We start from the raw sequence: 16,064 nt of genomic DNA, 5'->3' as shown, positions 1-16,064 counted from the left end.
TGGAAGTAACTCAAGATCATGGTCCAATGCAGTGACGTTTATTGCCTTCCAATATCTTGTTGGTTCAAAGTTGGAACCAAATAATATATTTTCACGTACCTAAAAACAGTAAGGTAAAGGTAATTGCATTGTTTCATATAAATACCCAGAGATAATTTATCACATTTTAAGAATATCTACAACATATTGTAATGACTCCCCGAAATAGTATGCTCATGTAAACATACTTGTGCTACAGGCATAACAAGGAATAGGGATAAATTGAAGCTCACAGTGGCATTGAAGATCCAGGAAACTTGAGGAACATATGCAATGGAACCTCTGATAGTGACACTTGCATTGCCTAAAGGAGGAAACTCCCCAAGAATTGCTGAAATCAGAGATGTCTTTCCTTCTCCAGTCCCACCCACAATAGCAACTAGCTCACCAACTGGTATATCCAAATTAATATTTGACAAAGTGGGATGTTCAGCCTGTAAAAATAGGAGGTTAATATTGGATGCATAGAAATTGAAAAAGGAACAAAAACCTCCAACCTCGTGACAGTTATCCAGGAAAATAAAAATGTCAGTGTGAAAGAACAATTTGAGGAACTCGGATCGAAGTTCTACCATGAAGTGATCATTTTCAATTTTTTACAAGGCAATGATATGTGACGGCCCAGTAGGTCGTTTTGAGTTCTAGGACCCAATTTCCTTATTTGCAACTTCCACTGGTACATTTGGTAATTTATGACTTAGGTATGGAAGGGACAGGTCCTGAGAGATCTGGAAGTGTTTTGGAATTATTTATCTTAACCTAGAAGCCTAAAGGTAAGAGATTTGATCAAAGTCTACGTTTTGAGTAAATAAGCTTCAATTCATTATTTGAAGGGCCCGATAGGTTCATATGATTATTTTGATCTTGTGTATATGTTTTGATTGCTTGAGAGGCTCTGAGGTGATTCAGTACTGAAAGTTTAGATACTGCAAAAGAATATTTTTATTTATAGTGTTTGTACTAAATTTATAAGAGAGCAAGTAAGACCAAATAAACTAATTAATCCCTAATTCTTAGAAAATCCTTGAATCAAGGGATTTCCTCTAAACTATTTCCTAGAATACTATATTCTAATCCCATATTTGCAGAAGCATATTATAAGTAAATCTGCCAGCTTATTTGTGGAGAAGAATATATTCAAATCTGCCAACTCATTGGTGAAGAAGATTATGACTACATTGCAAACAGAGACTTCCCTTCAAGTTGGCATGTAAATATTGAACATGCCTAACTTGCTCAAAAAGGACTCAAAAGTAGTTCTGAAAAGACCTTCGCTAAAAATATCTTCAACTTGTTCAGTTGTTGGAACAAAAGGAATGCACATACTTCCGTCTATAATGTTCTCCTTAATGAAGTGTCCTACTTAAACGTGCTTTGTTCTATCATGTTGAACTGGTTTATGAGCAATGCCTATGGAAGCCTTATTTTCACAAGACAACTTCATTGGAAAAATCGCAGGCTTCTTAGTTCTTACAAAAATCTGTTGAGCCACAATATTTCACATACTCCGTGTGCCATGGATAGATACTCAGCCTCAGCACTACTTCGAGCCACCACATTTTGCCTCTTTCTTCTCCATCTCACTAAATTTCCCCAAACAAATGTACAATATCCGGATGTAGACTTCCTATCAATAGATGAACTAGCCCAGTCCACATCCGTATAAGCCTCAACACTTCTTTGCTCATTCTTTTTGAAGGATAACCCTTTTCCAGGAGAACTCTTTAGATACCTTTGGATTCGATACACAGCTTCTTGGTGTTCTTATCGTGGAGAATGCATGAACAGACTGACTAGGCTCACAACAAAGGAACTAGAATTCTTTAAGGTAATCTTCTTTATTTTTATATCTTTGGTTCTAGTTTGTCGTTCTCTGGAGGAGATCAAATATCATATAGCGAATGTTGCTTGTGATATTTATCCAGGGTTGTATATTTCTTCTTATTTTCGAGTATTTAAACTATTCTCGATTATTTTATTCGAATTCTATCTTTACTTTTTTTCAAATTATTATTATTTTTCTATTCTACTACTTTGTGTATTCGGAGCTTATCGAGAAGACTTAAACTCTTCCCACAAGATGCCATTTATGTTTTCGCTTGTTTCTGCCTAGGGAAAATGCACTAAGCTCATTTGGTTCATAAAGGGATTACGGAAAAAACTATAAATCCTCACCAAACAAGATTACCAGTTAGAGAACAAACAGTTAAAGTGAAATTATAAACCCCCGCCAAACAAGTTCAACAGTAAGACAATTAAGTGCAAACATGTCTTGAAAGAAAAAAAATGGCCAAATAAATTTGGCAGGATTATAAGATAGTCTTAGAGGCCAATTGAACTAGAAAATGATAAATAAACAACTGATATCCCTTCCCTTGTTTATCTTCTTTCATACATTTCTCCGCACACAGACACTTAAGAATACTTTAGTAGAAGAACTTGTTCTGTGCAATTGCTTATTTTCTGCATAAATTGTAACATGTGATATAAAAATGAAACAATATAGAACATGGCAAATGAAGTGAAAGCCCTCTCTTCACTCAACCTCAAGGTTCAGAGGCAAGTTACAATCCAGGTATTCTAAACCAAAGAAATGAACAAGCTTCTCAGATTACTTTACTTATTGGATTTTCCACACATTTGCTACACTAGAGAGATTCCATGCAGCAAACATCATGATAATTAATGATTTTTAAGAGTTATACCGTAACCATTGGCAAACATACACTTCAAAAGCATTAAAGGAATAGGGATGCATTGCTACTAGCAAGTAGTTTCAAGGCCCTTCTGTGCATTAACACAATATTACAGATCCACATGGTCTTGCACTACAAGAAAAACTTTGGCTAGGAAAAATCAAATGATGATAAAGGCAGGCTGCTTAGAACTATGCAACCACAATAATCTTCCAGTGGCTAAGTGCAAAATAACAGATAGATAAAGAAGAGCTAGACCTTAGAATCCCATGAAAAGAATCCGTCCCTGATTGAAATCGTAGGAAGCCCAGGTTCAAGTGGTGGATTAGGTAAGAGAACTCTCTCTTCAGCTAAGAACAACTCCTCCATTCGTTGCAAAGATACATTTGAATTTACAACCTGTATGTAAGATAGACGGAACAATATGTAATAATCCAATCATATATCAGATATCATATATCATATATATATCTATATATATCTATATATATCTATATATATATATATATATATATATATATATATACACACAAAGAGAGAACCCTAGGTCCGCCTACATGGCGCCACCACAAGCCAATGAAGAGTTGCGACTTTATGAAAAGTAGTGACTATTATGAAAGGTTGTGAACTTTCGGAAGGGTTGCAACTTTTCCAAATAGTTGTATCCTTTCTGATAAGGTACAATAAATAGTTGGTCACACTACCCTTTGTATTTGTAAATTGTGGAATTTCCTCTTATTTTAAAATAACAAAAAATTTGATCTTTTTCTTCTACTTCTGTAAAATTAAATATTTGTGAACTTTGCTCCGTTGAGTGACTTACTAACACCATTGTTTTTGTATCAATAAGTTGGTGAATAAAATTGTTCCATTCTTATAGGATGTAATTATTTAAACCTATGGTATTGGAGGCTTTTTTTAAGGGGATATTGTGCATTCAGTGGACTCGATTTTTTCCTTTCTATTTCATTCTATTTTTACATATTCTGGTATGTTTTTGTACACTCATTAGTTTATGCGTATGATATGAATTGTTGTTTTTGAGTAGATGTTTTAAACTTTGCTTTTGTGTTTCTTCAAAGTTATTATCTCTGATTATATTGAACATATACGCATATAGTACATATATTCATTGTGCAGAAAATAATTATTGTACTCAATTTCAAGAATCTATGTTTTGATATTCTATGTTAAATTTTATAATTTAAAAGTACTATATATAAACTCATATATTATCTATTTTAACATGAATATGAAATTTCTCACTTATCAATTGAAGAAATCCATTATGCTAGTTCAAAAGTTAAAATTGCTTTGATGTTCAAGGGTAATTTCCTTTTTGATTATGTTAACAAGTTTTTGAATTTTCTCCTAAGACATATATCACAATTATATAATCTATACAACTTAATTGTTTCTTTATATTATGCAATGCATTTGCATACATATTCTTTTTTTCTTCTTTATTTTCCTTTTAATGTTCATTAAAGAACCAATGATTTATTATTTCGTGAATAATTCATTCATTGGAGGTTCTTGGGCTATATGATAATGAAAAATAATCATATTCATCTTGAAATATTGCTAATATTTTTTTAAGAACCTATTTGTCATTATTTGTAATGAATGAATATAAATAAAAAATTAATTGCAAATTCAATGCAATTATTATTTGTAACCACGCAAAGCGCGGACGAATAACATAGTTTTAAATAAATGATTATGTAATATCCTTTAATTATGTAAGGGCACATATGTGTAATAACTAATAACTCTACAGGTTATTTCCTCCGTTTTCAGATCTTTTCAGCGTTTATAGCTTTCTTGTAGTGACCTCATGTCATTTATGACTTGGTGGGATTGACAGCTAGTTTGTCTGGTCGTTTGTTTAAGTTTCGTGAAATTCCCGTGTTTTGGGGCTTTTGAAGTTTTAACATATGAAATCAAAATCTCAGGTAGACGGCTTTAGAGAATCTGACCATTTGTTCGCTTCGAAATGTCGTGTTCGGTCTAGAAGAACCTTTGGTTTGGGCCTGAGGTTTCTGGGCTCATTTTGAGCCTCTTTGTGGATTTTAGCAAAAATAGGGCCATGTGGTGTGGGGCCACTTCTTGTCAAGACGACCTACAAAGGAAGTTTGATGGTTCAATTGAGCCTGGAATGTCTAATTTGGTGGGGTAGCATAGTTTGTTTGCACCCACGGGGTACCGGATGAATGTGGAGAACCCAATCGAACATCGTAGCCTTTAGCTGATATTTTTGGTTTTGCAACGCCTACCATTCTGTTAATCGCAATCGCGACCCTTGGCCTCGCGATAGCAATGAACAAATTTTAAAAAATCATTTTTTCTTCATCGCGATCCCGACCCATTGAGCTCTCGTTAACGATAAAAATTTTGTAGGCCTTTAAAGATTAGCCCCCTACGATTTTCAGTCATTTCCCAAATAATTTTTTCTCCATTAAAGGACGGTTGGAGCTCTCTTTTGGTGGGAATTGAAGTGTTTGATTTAGGGGTTGATAATCTACAGATAGTCTCGTACATTTTTGTCAAATCCTCTATTAAATTCCTTAAAATTATTGTTCTTGAACTTTAATTTATGGGACTGATTTGGATGGGTTTCCCAGCTTCAGTTGTGCTCAAATTATGAGAACAAGTTCCTTAAGCTATTTGGACTCAGTGACGGTTTTAATTTCGAAATTAATTTAACTTTTGTGATTGCAGTGCAACTCATTGATGGTTTGAGATTGCATTTCAACCTTGACGTAGGTTACGGTGTACTTTTCTTGATCGTGCTCTATTAGATAAAGTTTAATATGAATTTCACGTGAACTAGAAGTGAATATGCTAGGCTTAGAGATCCCTTCCTTATTTTCATTTGTTTGATTCCGTAAAAGCTTTCACGATGGTTTGGAAGGCGGAATCCTTAGCTTAGGCTAGTAGCCCTTGCTAATAGCATAATTGGTGCCCTTATCCTCCTTAGGATTGATACTTCAGGCCTTAGCCTAGGTTGGGACAAAGATGATGCAGACGTGTTTCAGCGATTTTGATAGTTATTTGTTGCTCGTCGCAGTATACTTATTGTGTCTCTTGGTACTTTCTGTTATTGCTTAGGCCTTAGTTGCTTGTCGTAGTTGTAGGTTGTCTTAGGCTAGGCTCGGTTGTTGTTGGGTGGAATGTTCGAGGTAAGGCGTCGATCCTTGAGGTATTCCCCCATTGTTTTGTTGAAGACCCAATGTATTTCCTTTGTTTCATGAGTGCACTGAGCTTGTTATGCTATTACTGTTGCAGATGTTGGTATAGTGTTGGGCCCTAGACCTTGGTCGAGGACCAACTGGAGTTTAGCTTAGTCTTCTTTGCTCGGCAGCATGGTAACATTAGTAGTGTTTATCTTGCTCGTTGAGTACTATTGTTTGGATTCTAGTAATGGCATGCATTGGATTTGGCACTTGATTTCACTTATTCATTGGTACGACCCTGGTCCATGCATTGGATTAGCATTGACCGTCGAGAAAGTTGTATTCACACTTTTACTTTTTCAAAATTGGTTTTAACACGAGAGGTACCACCTCGATCACTTTGATAAGCTAGTTTTTGATAGATTAAACATTTATAAGATGTGCTATGTTTTTACTTGATTAGTCTACGCGCCACCGCCTTTTTTCTCTACTAATTTGGCAACTCGTACCTCGAGTACCAAGACAGAGTAGAACTGATACAGCAACGAATATAAGTATATGTGTAAGTCATAGATTGATGAATTGGACCAGGCAGTGTATACGCTTCCCAGTTCTGTATAAGTACCTCTGGTCGTGTGACATATTGAACCAGATGAGGGTATCCACGTAGGTCTTACCTAGCTAAAGAGACAAAAGGTAGGAGTATATACGTGGTTGTGTGACACTTGGTGTTGCTGGCTCAGTTGGTTTTTAGTGCATTATCTACATCATATGCACTGCCTATCACTAGTATATAATTGGATGTTGTTTGCACCCATCGGTCTTATGGAGGGCAATTGGGTTAATTTGTTGGTTGTATGATACGTCAGGGTCCCATTAGGCTATTATTTGACTATAAGTGTGTATATTCGTTAAATTGATCGTTAGTTACTTAAGAGATTGGTTTTGCCTTATCTTGATACTCTTAACTCGTTGTGGTTATGTTAAAGTAGTGGTGATACCGTGGGTCTTCCCTTGTTAGCTAATTTCTGTGGTAGGATCTTATTGTGATTAGGTTGTTGGGCTTACAACTCCACATATGTTCCTTTGACTAGGTCTCTTACACAGTGTATTATATTTATTCGTTCTTGTTACTTGTAGAATCATGTTATATATCATTCTTAAATATGTGCTGTAATTTCCTTATTTACTTAATTTTTATTTGTTTTGTCCTCAGAGCTCAGTCCGCTTATGCCTACTGAGTACCACTTATTGGTACTCAAATTACACTTCTACACCCTACAGATCATAGTTCAAGTTCTCAACGTTGATTTAGGTCTCGTGCGTAGCAGTTTTTGGGATCCGGATACTGGGGTGAGCTCTGAACGTTCGGAGTCGCCGATCTCGCATTGTCGGAGATAATTATGCACTTATTGTGTTTGTAAAGCCTTGTACTCTTATTTTGATCGGAAGCTCAACTACCGACCGATGTCAGGTCTTGGGATTGTCTTGTTATGCATATACATATATATCTTTTTATTCTTCTCATTGTTATTGTTCGCTGCTTCCTTTATATGTTCTTCCATGTGATAGCCTGTTGTTTCTAGTTTTGGGCTATGGGTTACTGTTAGGCTTACCTAGTCATTGGACATAATACGTGTCAACATTACTTGAAAGATCACGTTGTGACAATATGTCATTGTAGTTTTTTTTTTTAAAGTAGCAAAAAGTAAATTCTTTCTTTTAAAATAAGACCAAAAAGGGAATAAATATATATTTGGGCTAAAGCGAGAATCAATGAGCAACCTGGCACTTTTTAAAAAGAATAGAGAGATGGATAGCAATAGGGAACTTTAATGCGTACAACAACCAAGGAGCGAATTCAAATTGAATAAAGAGAGGAAGAGAAGAAGTGTGCAAACAAAAGGGGACAAAACGCAAACAAGAAAGGGATTTATTGGAGTTTTCTACGGGTTCAAAGGTAATTTTGTTTTCGTTTGTTTTGTTCCACTGCTTTGCCATGATTCATAGTGTAGGAAATTCACTTTGGGTGCTGAAATCTAATTATCTGTAACTGAATGAAAGATGTTATCTTATTCCAGTAGGTGAATAGTAAATAAATACTTTTATAAGGTGCTAAATAAGGAAAGAAATAAAGAGTGATTCATATAGATCTGCAGTGATCCCTATAAATGTGGTCTATATACATTCTCTAACACTCTCCCTCAAGCTGGAGCATATATGTTGATCATGCCCAACTTTTTACAAAGATAATCAACTCGAGTTCCATTGAACGCCTTTGTGAGCAAATCAACTACTTGCTCTCGTGTCTTCACGTAGCAAGTGGAAATCAAGTTCTCCTGTATCTTCTCACGAATAAAATGACATTCAATCTCAATGTGTTTAGTTCTTTCATGATACACCGAATTTGAGGTAATATGCAGGGCAACTCGATTATCACACCAAAGTTTTGCTGGTGTATGATATCTCAGCCCAATTTCAGTTAGAAGATGATATATCCACATAATCTCACATGTAGACTGTGAGATAGCTTATTACTCAGATTCTGCACTGGACCGAGATACAACATTTTGCTTCTTACTCCTCCATGAAACTAGGTTCCCTCCAACAAAGGCACAATAGCCAGTAGTCGATCTCCTGTCAATTTTGGATCCAGGATAGTCAGCATCCACAAAACACTCAACGCGAGTATGACTGTCATTGCTATATAATATCTCAAGACTATGGGCTCCTTTTAAGTAACATAAAATCTGCTCCAAAGCTGCCCAGTGTTTGACTAGGCGAGGACATGAATTGGCTAACAACACTTACTGCAAAAGCAATGTCTGGACGAGTCACAACAAGGTAGTTTAACTTCCCAAACTAACCTCCTATATCTCTCAGGATCATCAAAGGGGTTTTCATCATCTTTCATAAGTTGCACATTGGGAACCATTGGAGTACTGGAAGGTTTAGCTGCCAACTTTTAAATGTCTGCAAAAAATCAAGAATATACTTTCTCTGAGACAAAAGAATTCCCTTCTTGTTTCCATTTACCTCTATACCCAATAAGTACTTCAACTGACCCAAGTCTTTCGTATGAAACCTAGTATGCAGGAAGGATTTGAGGGAAGAGATCCCCACATAATCACTTACCGTGATGACAATGTCATCAACATACAGAACCAGCAGGATAGTGTCAATTGTTGATTGTCGGTAGAAGAATGAGTGATCCCATTTTCACATTTTCAATCCAAACTCCAGGACTACCTCACTGAACTTCCCAAACCAAGCTCAGGAACTCTGTTTCAAGCCATACAAGGACTTCTTCAAATAACAGACTCTCTCATACTCCCCCTGAGCAACAAAACCAAGTGGTTGCTCCATATATACTTCCTCTTGAAGATCACCATGAAGGAATGCATTTTTGATATCCAACTAATGTAAAGGCCAATTCTTAGAAGCAACCAGAGAGATGAACAAGCCGATGGAAGTAAGTTTCACAACCGGAGAGAAAGTGTCTGAATAATCCACTCCATATGTTTGAGAATACTCTTTAGCCACAAGCCTAGCCTTAAGCTTTGCCACAAAACCATATGAATTAACTTTGACTATGAACACCCACTTACATCCCACTGGATTAACTTTAATTGTGAGCACCCACTTATATCCCACTGGTCTCTTCGTGCTAGGTAAATCCACCAAATCCCACGTGTGGCTTTCCTCTAAGGCATGTATTTCCTCAAGCATCGCATCATACCATCCAGGATGGTTCAAAGCTTCCTTCACTATTTTTGGGTATTAAAGAAGCAACCAAGGACCTTAACATAGATGATAAGCGGTCATAGGAAACAAAATTAGCAATAGAATATGTGGATTGACAAGTCCTTTTACCTTTGCGAAGAGCAATAGGGAGATCCAAATTCTTTGAAGAATCAGGTGAAGAAAGATTTGATAATAGAGGAACCAATGCAGAACATGTATCATCGATCTCTCGGCTCCTCGCATAAACTTGAACAATTGGTGGTCTTGCTGGAGTAGAAGTTGTAGGTCCAATAGTCAATTGGTGTTCAATAGGGGAGTTAGGAGATTGAAGGACATCATTTGAGTGTTCTTTCACAACAGGAGTAACCTGATAGACTAACCACTGATCTTCCTCTTCTTAAGTTGTAGAAATGGAAGGTGCATAGAAGAATGGTGTAGTCTCTGAAAAATTACCACATCATTTGACACCAAGTATAAACCAAACACAGTAGAATAAGATCGATACCCATTCCAAAAGCATGAATAACCCAAGAAAACACACTTCAATGCCTTAGGGTCCAACTTGGTAACAAATGGTCGAACATCTCAAACATAACATGTGCTTCCAAATATGTGAGGCTCCACCGGAAATAGTAACTTGTTTGGAAAAAGAAGATTATAAGGCACATTACCAACAAGAACAGTCGATGACATACGATTAATCAAAACAAAATGTTGTAGAGACTGCATTGGCCCAAAATTGTTTAGGAACCTTCATTTGGAACAAAAGTGCTCGAGCTGTCTTAAGTAGGTGCCTATTCTTTCTCTTTGCAACTCCATTTTGAGAGGGTGTATCAACACATGAAGTTTGATGGAGAATACCATGTTGTCTCATGTTACAATTCTGACATATATTCTTTAGCATTATCACTCATTAGAATACGCACAGAAGTATGAACTGAGTTTTGACTTCAGCACAAAAGTGAGTAAACACTTCAGAACGACTCTTCATAAAATTAATCCAAGTTATTCAGGAAAAATCATCCACAAATGTGACAAAAATACTTATGTTCGGTTTTGGAAACAATAGGACATGGTACCCAAACATCTGTATGAACTAACTCAAAAATTGACTCCCCCCGCTTATTAACCCTTGGAATTGTTGACCTACGATGGTGTTTGGCAAATTGACACGACTCACAATCTATTGAAGGAATATTCTGAAACCAAGGACAGAGCTTCTTCAACATAGGCAAAGAAGGATGTCCTAATCAACAATGTGCCTCAAATGGAGATACAACACACGAGTAGGCAGCAAATCGAGACTCCCAATATTCATCAAGAATGTAGAGACTATCAGATACATGTCCTTTACCAATAACTTTATTTGTCTTCAGATCACGAAACAAACAATGATCGAGAAAGAATGAGATATAACAGTTTAGATCTTTGGTAAGCATACTAACAGACATCAAATTAAAGGCTAACTTTGGTAGACCTAAAACAGATGACAAGATAATGGAAGAAGTTGGTCTTACAGTCCCAGATCCTATAATATTACAGATTGAACCATCAACGACCGTCATAGGAGAGATTGCTTCGTGTGATCGAAAGCTAGAATATATATTAGGATACCTGTCATGTGATCTGTGGCACCTGAATTGATCACCCGTTTATTTGAAGAGGACATAAGACATGCTTTTCCTGACTCAACAAGGGTAGTAACTAAACTAGATTTATTTTGTAATTTTTTATATTGTGAGAATTTTGCAAACTCTTCCACCGAAACCAAAGTTCTTTTATCCAAAGACATAGGAGCCACAATTTCAGTCATTCTCTCCAAATATCTTAGCAACACAAGAACTCATCAACAACTCAACACAAAATATAACCAGTATGTGACCCCACAAACACTAATGAACAAATTCTAAAAGAATGATTTTAACAACTAAGAAACCAATTGTCTAACCCCGAGTACTTTACCAGTAGACAAGAGCAAGTAATGAACAATCAAATATCCAAGCAAGTTGTTCACAGAAAGAAATCCTGAACCGCAACTTATGACAAAACTACACCAATTATCTGATCTGAAGTAGACAAGAGCAGCCATAGAACCACAAATCACAAACCAGATTCAGTGTAGCAGAATAGAAACGAACCTGGAAGTGACGAACAAACTTTCCAGATCGAATTTTAAAACCAGAACAGACCTGAGAAGTGGCGAAAGACTTTCCAGATCATATTTTAACACTAGAACAGATTTGTGATTCGCCAGAAATACGTGTCAATGCCGTAAAAAAAGCCCAATCAATTCAGTTAGACACACACCTTCACGTGCTGGCGCGTGATGAACAAAAGATTGTATGACCGGTGCGTGACAACCACTCGCTTCACAACTAGATGACGATGAACAGTGGTTTGGCTGAAAAATATACTCCACCTCCTACTGTGGTGGTGATAACACAGACTGACCACTTTAAATCAGTGGAATAGAAATCTAAACTTCTTCCGTAACACAGCCAAAACGACACGAGCCTATTGGCTTTGATACCATGTAACTGAATGGAAGATGTTATCTTACTCAAGTAGGTGAACAGTAAATAAATACAATACATAAGGTGCTAACTTCGGAAAGAAATAAAGAGCAATTCTATAGATCTGCTACAAATCTTCAGTGATCCCTATAAATGTGCTGCCTATATATAGCTATTTATGTTACTAAGATTAAGTCGATATACATTCTCTAACATTACCAAAGGCAAGAATTTTGGCAGTGAGGTGTAGTTTTTGATACAAAATTAGATGAAATAAGGTGCTTACTTATTTCCAAAGAATTGTGACTTTTCACAAAGTTGTGACTTTTTCAATGCGTTATGATCTTTTGATGGATTGGTGACTTTTCTATTACGTAGGGGCAGAGCTACTGTAGCGTAAGGGGGTCGGTCGAACCGACTGGTATTAAAATATGAAGTACAATGTGTATATATTTTCTGCGAAATTGTTTTGCCCAATGGTCGTTATGCACCCAGTGAGATCATTTACCCCCCCCCACACACACACCCCGAATGTGGGTTCGAATCTCGGTAGGGACCAAAAAAATTGGATTACTTTCTAAACGCGTGTTTATATAAAAAATAATTAAAAAATACAATATCGGTAAGGAAATAGTATTTGTGTCAAAATTAATTTTTTAAAAAAAATAAAAAATCGGTAAGAGTTAATTAAAAACATAAGTGGGTTTATATAAAAAAAATTAAAACAAAAAGTTGTTAAATGAAAATAAAAGGAAAATAGTCTTTGCATCGTACTATGAAACTACAATATCTGATAATTAATTTCCAGTCACATTTAAAAAGTTTAACTCATTTTTTTCTCCAAAAGATAGGGTTCTAACTTTTATTGTTGATCTAATTGCTCCTATCCAACATCTGGCATCCGGTGTGTACTCTTGTCTCTCTCTTTTCATTTTTTTCCTTATTTGCTTTTGTGAATTAAATACTTGTATTTGTTCGTTAATTTGATGATTGTTATTTTAGGTTAAGAATGTTGTTTCTTTTTAAAAATTTAGAACCCCCTGACATGAAATCCTAGCTCCGCCTCTGTTAATAAGAACATGTTTATATTACTCTTTGTTTTCTACAAATACAGGGTTTTCCACATTTTTAAACAACAAATTTTTTAAATTTTCTATTCTTTTTCTTAAATCCCCCAATTTAGTCCATACATTATCTTACATATTGTACTTATTTATTGATATTATATTACATTAAAATCAGACACATTTTCACATTGAAGGGTTGTGATTTATCTAAAGGATCGCGACATTTTCAAAGAGTTGTGATTACTCTGATGAGTTGTGACATCTCCAAAGGACTATGAGTTTTCTGAAGGATTGTGACTTTTTTGATAAAACGCAATACGCATTTGTTCATACTACCCTTTGTTGGCTATGAATTAAAGGGTTTCCTAACATTTATAAACAGCGAATTTTATCAATTTTCTCTTCTTCTCTTCTTAAAAAATTCAATTGTGATTTGTAGGTGTGAAGTGAGTTAAAAATTCAATGAAATTGAAACACCCCTTAACTTGAACATTAAAATTATTATAATACTCTTAACTTAAAATACTCAATTTAATATATCTTTTATATTTTATATTTATATTTATATTTATTTATGTTGTATTAAAAGCAAGAACTTCAACAATGCCACAATAACTAAGCAATGAATTATAGGGCAGAGAGACGAAGGTATATTTAGAGATGTAATTAAGAAATTTGAAGAGTGACTTTTTTCTTTTTATCTTTAGACATCACAATTGATTTAAGAGGAGAAAAAAACAAATGTAATTAGAGGCCATAGAGATCTGTTGCATTACCTTAAGTATATATATGATTTATATTATAAATAGTTAGGATACTGATTTCACAATTTTCAGTATGCACACACTTAATAATCATAAAAAAGTTTATCTACATTATTCATAGAAATTTATACTTTATTAATTTATAATTGTTTACTTCAATTATTGATTTAACAAGATTGACATTATTTTTAAAAACAGTTTGCTACATGATTTGATATTCACGTGTAATGCACGTGTATCAAAACTAGTGATTTTGATAAGAACTTAAATGGCATGTTCTATTTTTGTAAAATGCTTTCATAGAAGTATATACGGTTCATAAAGAAGAAATATAAATGGGAATAGACCTTGATTGATTCCGTAGCTAACGACGAGTTTGTTAGATCTGGTGCACTTGTATTTACAAATTACTCACATAGCCCTGACTAGTGGAAAGGTAGAACTAGCATACTTCTACTGACCTCCCTCGAGTAGGACGTATTGATATGAATATTTGACTCATTTATAAGGTGTCCACTGTTATTAGTCATATCATAAGTAAAATGCCACGCACTGGTTACATGATTCATTTTTGGAAACCTCCCAAATATAAGATTTGATATGACAGTGTATACTGAGTTTATTACTAAATGGTTAAAGTGATTTTACTTACATGAAACTAACAAGATTGATTATTGTTATCATTTTTCTAAAAGGGCATTTATTTCATGATTTTGATTATCATACTAGCATATTATCTAACTTGTGCCTCATTAAAATGGTTATGGTTAAAGTGTCATTACTCACTGAGCTAGGCGTCTCGCTCCCGCTAAATGAACCCAGGACGTCGGCGATGATTTCATTAACTAGAGCTAACAAGTTGTAAATCCATAGTGACGTGTTATGCACCTTTCTTAGAAATTTTAGAGTCACTCCATAGTCCCTTCTTTTACTTGAGTCATGAGTATTCTTTCGTTTTATAGACGTGTAGCTAGTATTAAACTTCTTTCCATATTTGGAGATGAAATAGTATTTTCTGTATGTTTTTGTTAAGGCTTGCTTTGAGGTTCTAACCTCTTAGCACCGGTTACGTTCTTGGATTGGGTCGTGCCAGATAAATGATAATTTTAACGAATTGAAAGGAAACAAAATTGGTAATCTTGTTTTCCACGTCCACAGCAGTACATAGCAAGTCTGTCAACAAACACTTGCACACATTCTTCAAGAACTTTCTCATTATTATTATATAATGGATGATTGTCGATTTTTTAGGAGCTTTGTAAATCTAGACTCTACATTCTCTTCTTTTAAAAAGTTTTTGAAGGTAACCAGCATCCTTAATGCTGAGAAATACAACAGTACTTTTGTCAAAAAAAAATACAAATATAGGATGTTGATATCAAAGAAGTAGTTTTGGATGATTTATGAGTTCCATGTAGAATGCTGAGATACTGAGGCCCATATACCTAAAGTATTCCTCAATAAAGAGAAGTATTGTTCTGCATAATCTTCTACTCACAGTGGTAATGTTAGTAAGAAATTGCTGCTAGTAAATTGCTGTAGACAAAGCACAGAGGGAATAACTAGGAAGTGATGTTTAGGGAGATTCACGAGAGAGATTGAAGTATACACAGCATCAAAATTAAGCAGACGTTTGCAGAATACTATATTAAAGGGAAAGAACTCCACACAGCTAAATTTTAAGAAAGGACAATTCTAGTGAGCTGAGAAAAAAAAACCTGAGTTATTATGTTTGGAAGCATGTTCAAAGGGAACCTCAGAATTGCAAAGAGAGAAAGTGATGAAAAAGCTCTGGCAGCTGTCAAATTTCCACCAAGCAAAGTGAAACCTCCAAATGAAATCACTGTCACGAGAACGGGGATGCTGTTCAGCATGAAATTGTTGAACTGTTGATAGAGAGGAAAGAAAAGAAATAATGAGAAAAAGAATGATCAGCATCTCAAGCAAAATATGCAGAGTCATTTGAGACAAGGTCCCCCTATCAGGTCATGTAGAGAACATGCCAAATCATCATTATGCAAAACCTAATTCTCCATCTCTAAATGATAAACCGGTTCATTATTCC

General features: G+C 35.3%; 1 protein-coding gene across 13 annotated transcripts in view; it reads right to left on the bottom strand.

Annotated features, from left to right (window-relative positions):
- Positions 1 to 16,064, bottom strand: part of LOC101254459 (ABC transporter C family member 17) — a 67,032-nt gene that overhangs the window by 27,406 nt on the left and 23,562 nt on the right. For all 13 annotated transcript variants that reach the window (XR_011213462.1, XR_011213461.1, XM_069292670.1 and 10 more), the window contains 4 exons: positions 15,718 to 15,885; positions 2,994 to 3,134; positions 273 to 473; positions 1 to 99 (listed from right to left, as the gene is read on the bottom strand). Coding sequence is in view for 11 of the 13 variants with exons in the window: in XM_069292670.1 (XP_069148771.1) it covers positions 1 to 99; positions 273 to 473; positions 2,994 to 3,134; positions 15,718 to 15,885 (609 nt within the window). In the remaining 2 variants the exon portion in view is untranslated. The remainder of the gene's footprint in view (positions 100 to 272; positions 474 to 2,993; positions 3,135 to 15,717; positions 15,886 to 16,064) is intronic.

Source organism: Solanum lycopersicum, chromosome 12, assembly GCF_036512215.1.
Source record: "Solanum lycopersicum chromosome 12, SLM_r2.1".
NCBI lineage: Eukaryota > Viridiplantae > Streptophyta > Magnoliopsida > Solanales > Solanaceae > Solanum > Solanum lycopersicum.
The sequence above is the reverse complement of the archived record's forward strand: the minus strand, read 5'-3'. Positions and strand labels throughout refer to the sequence as shown.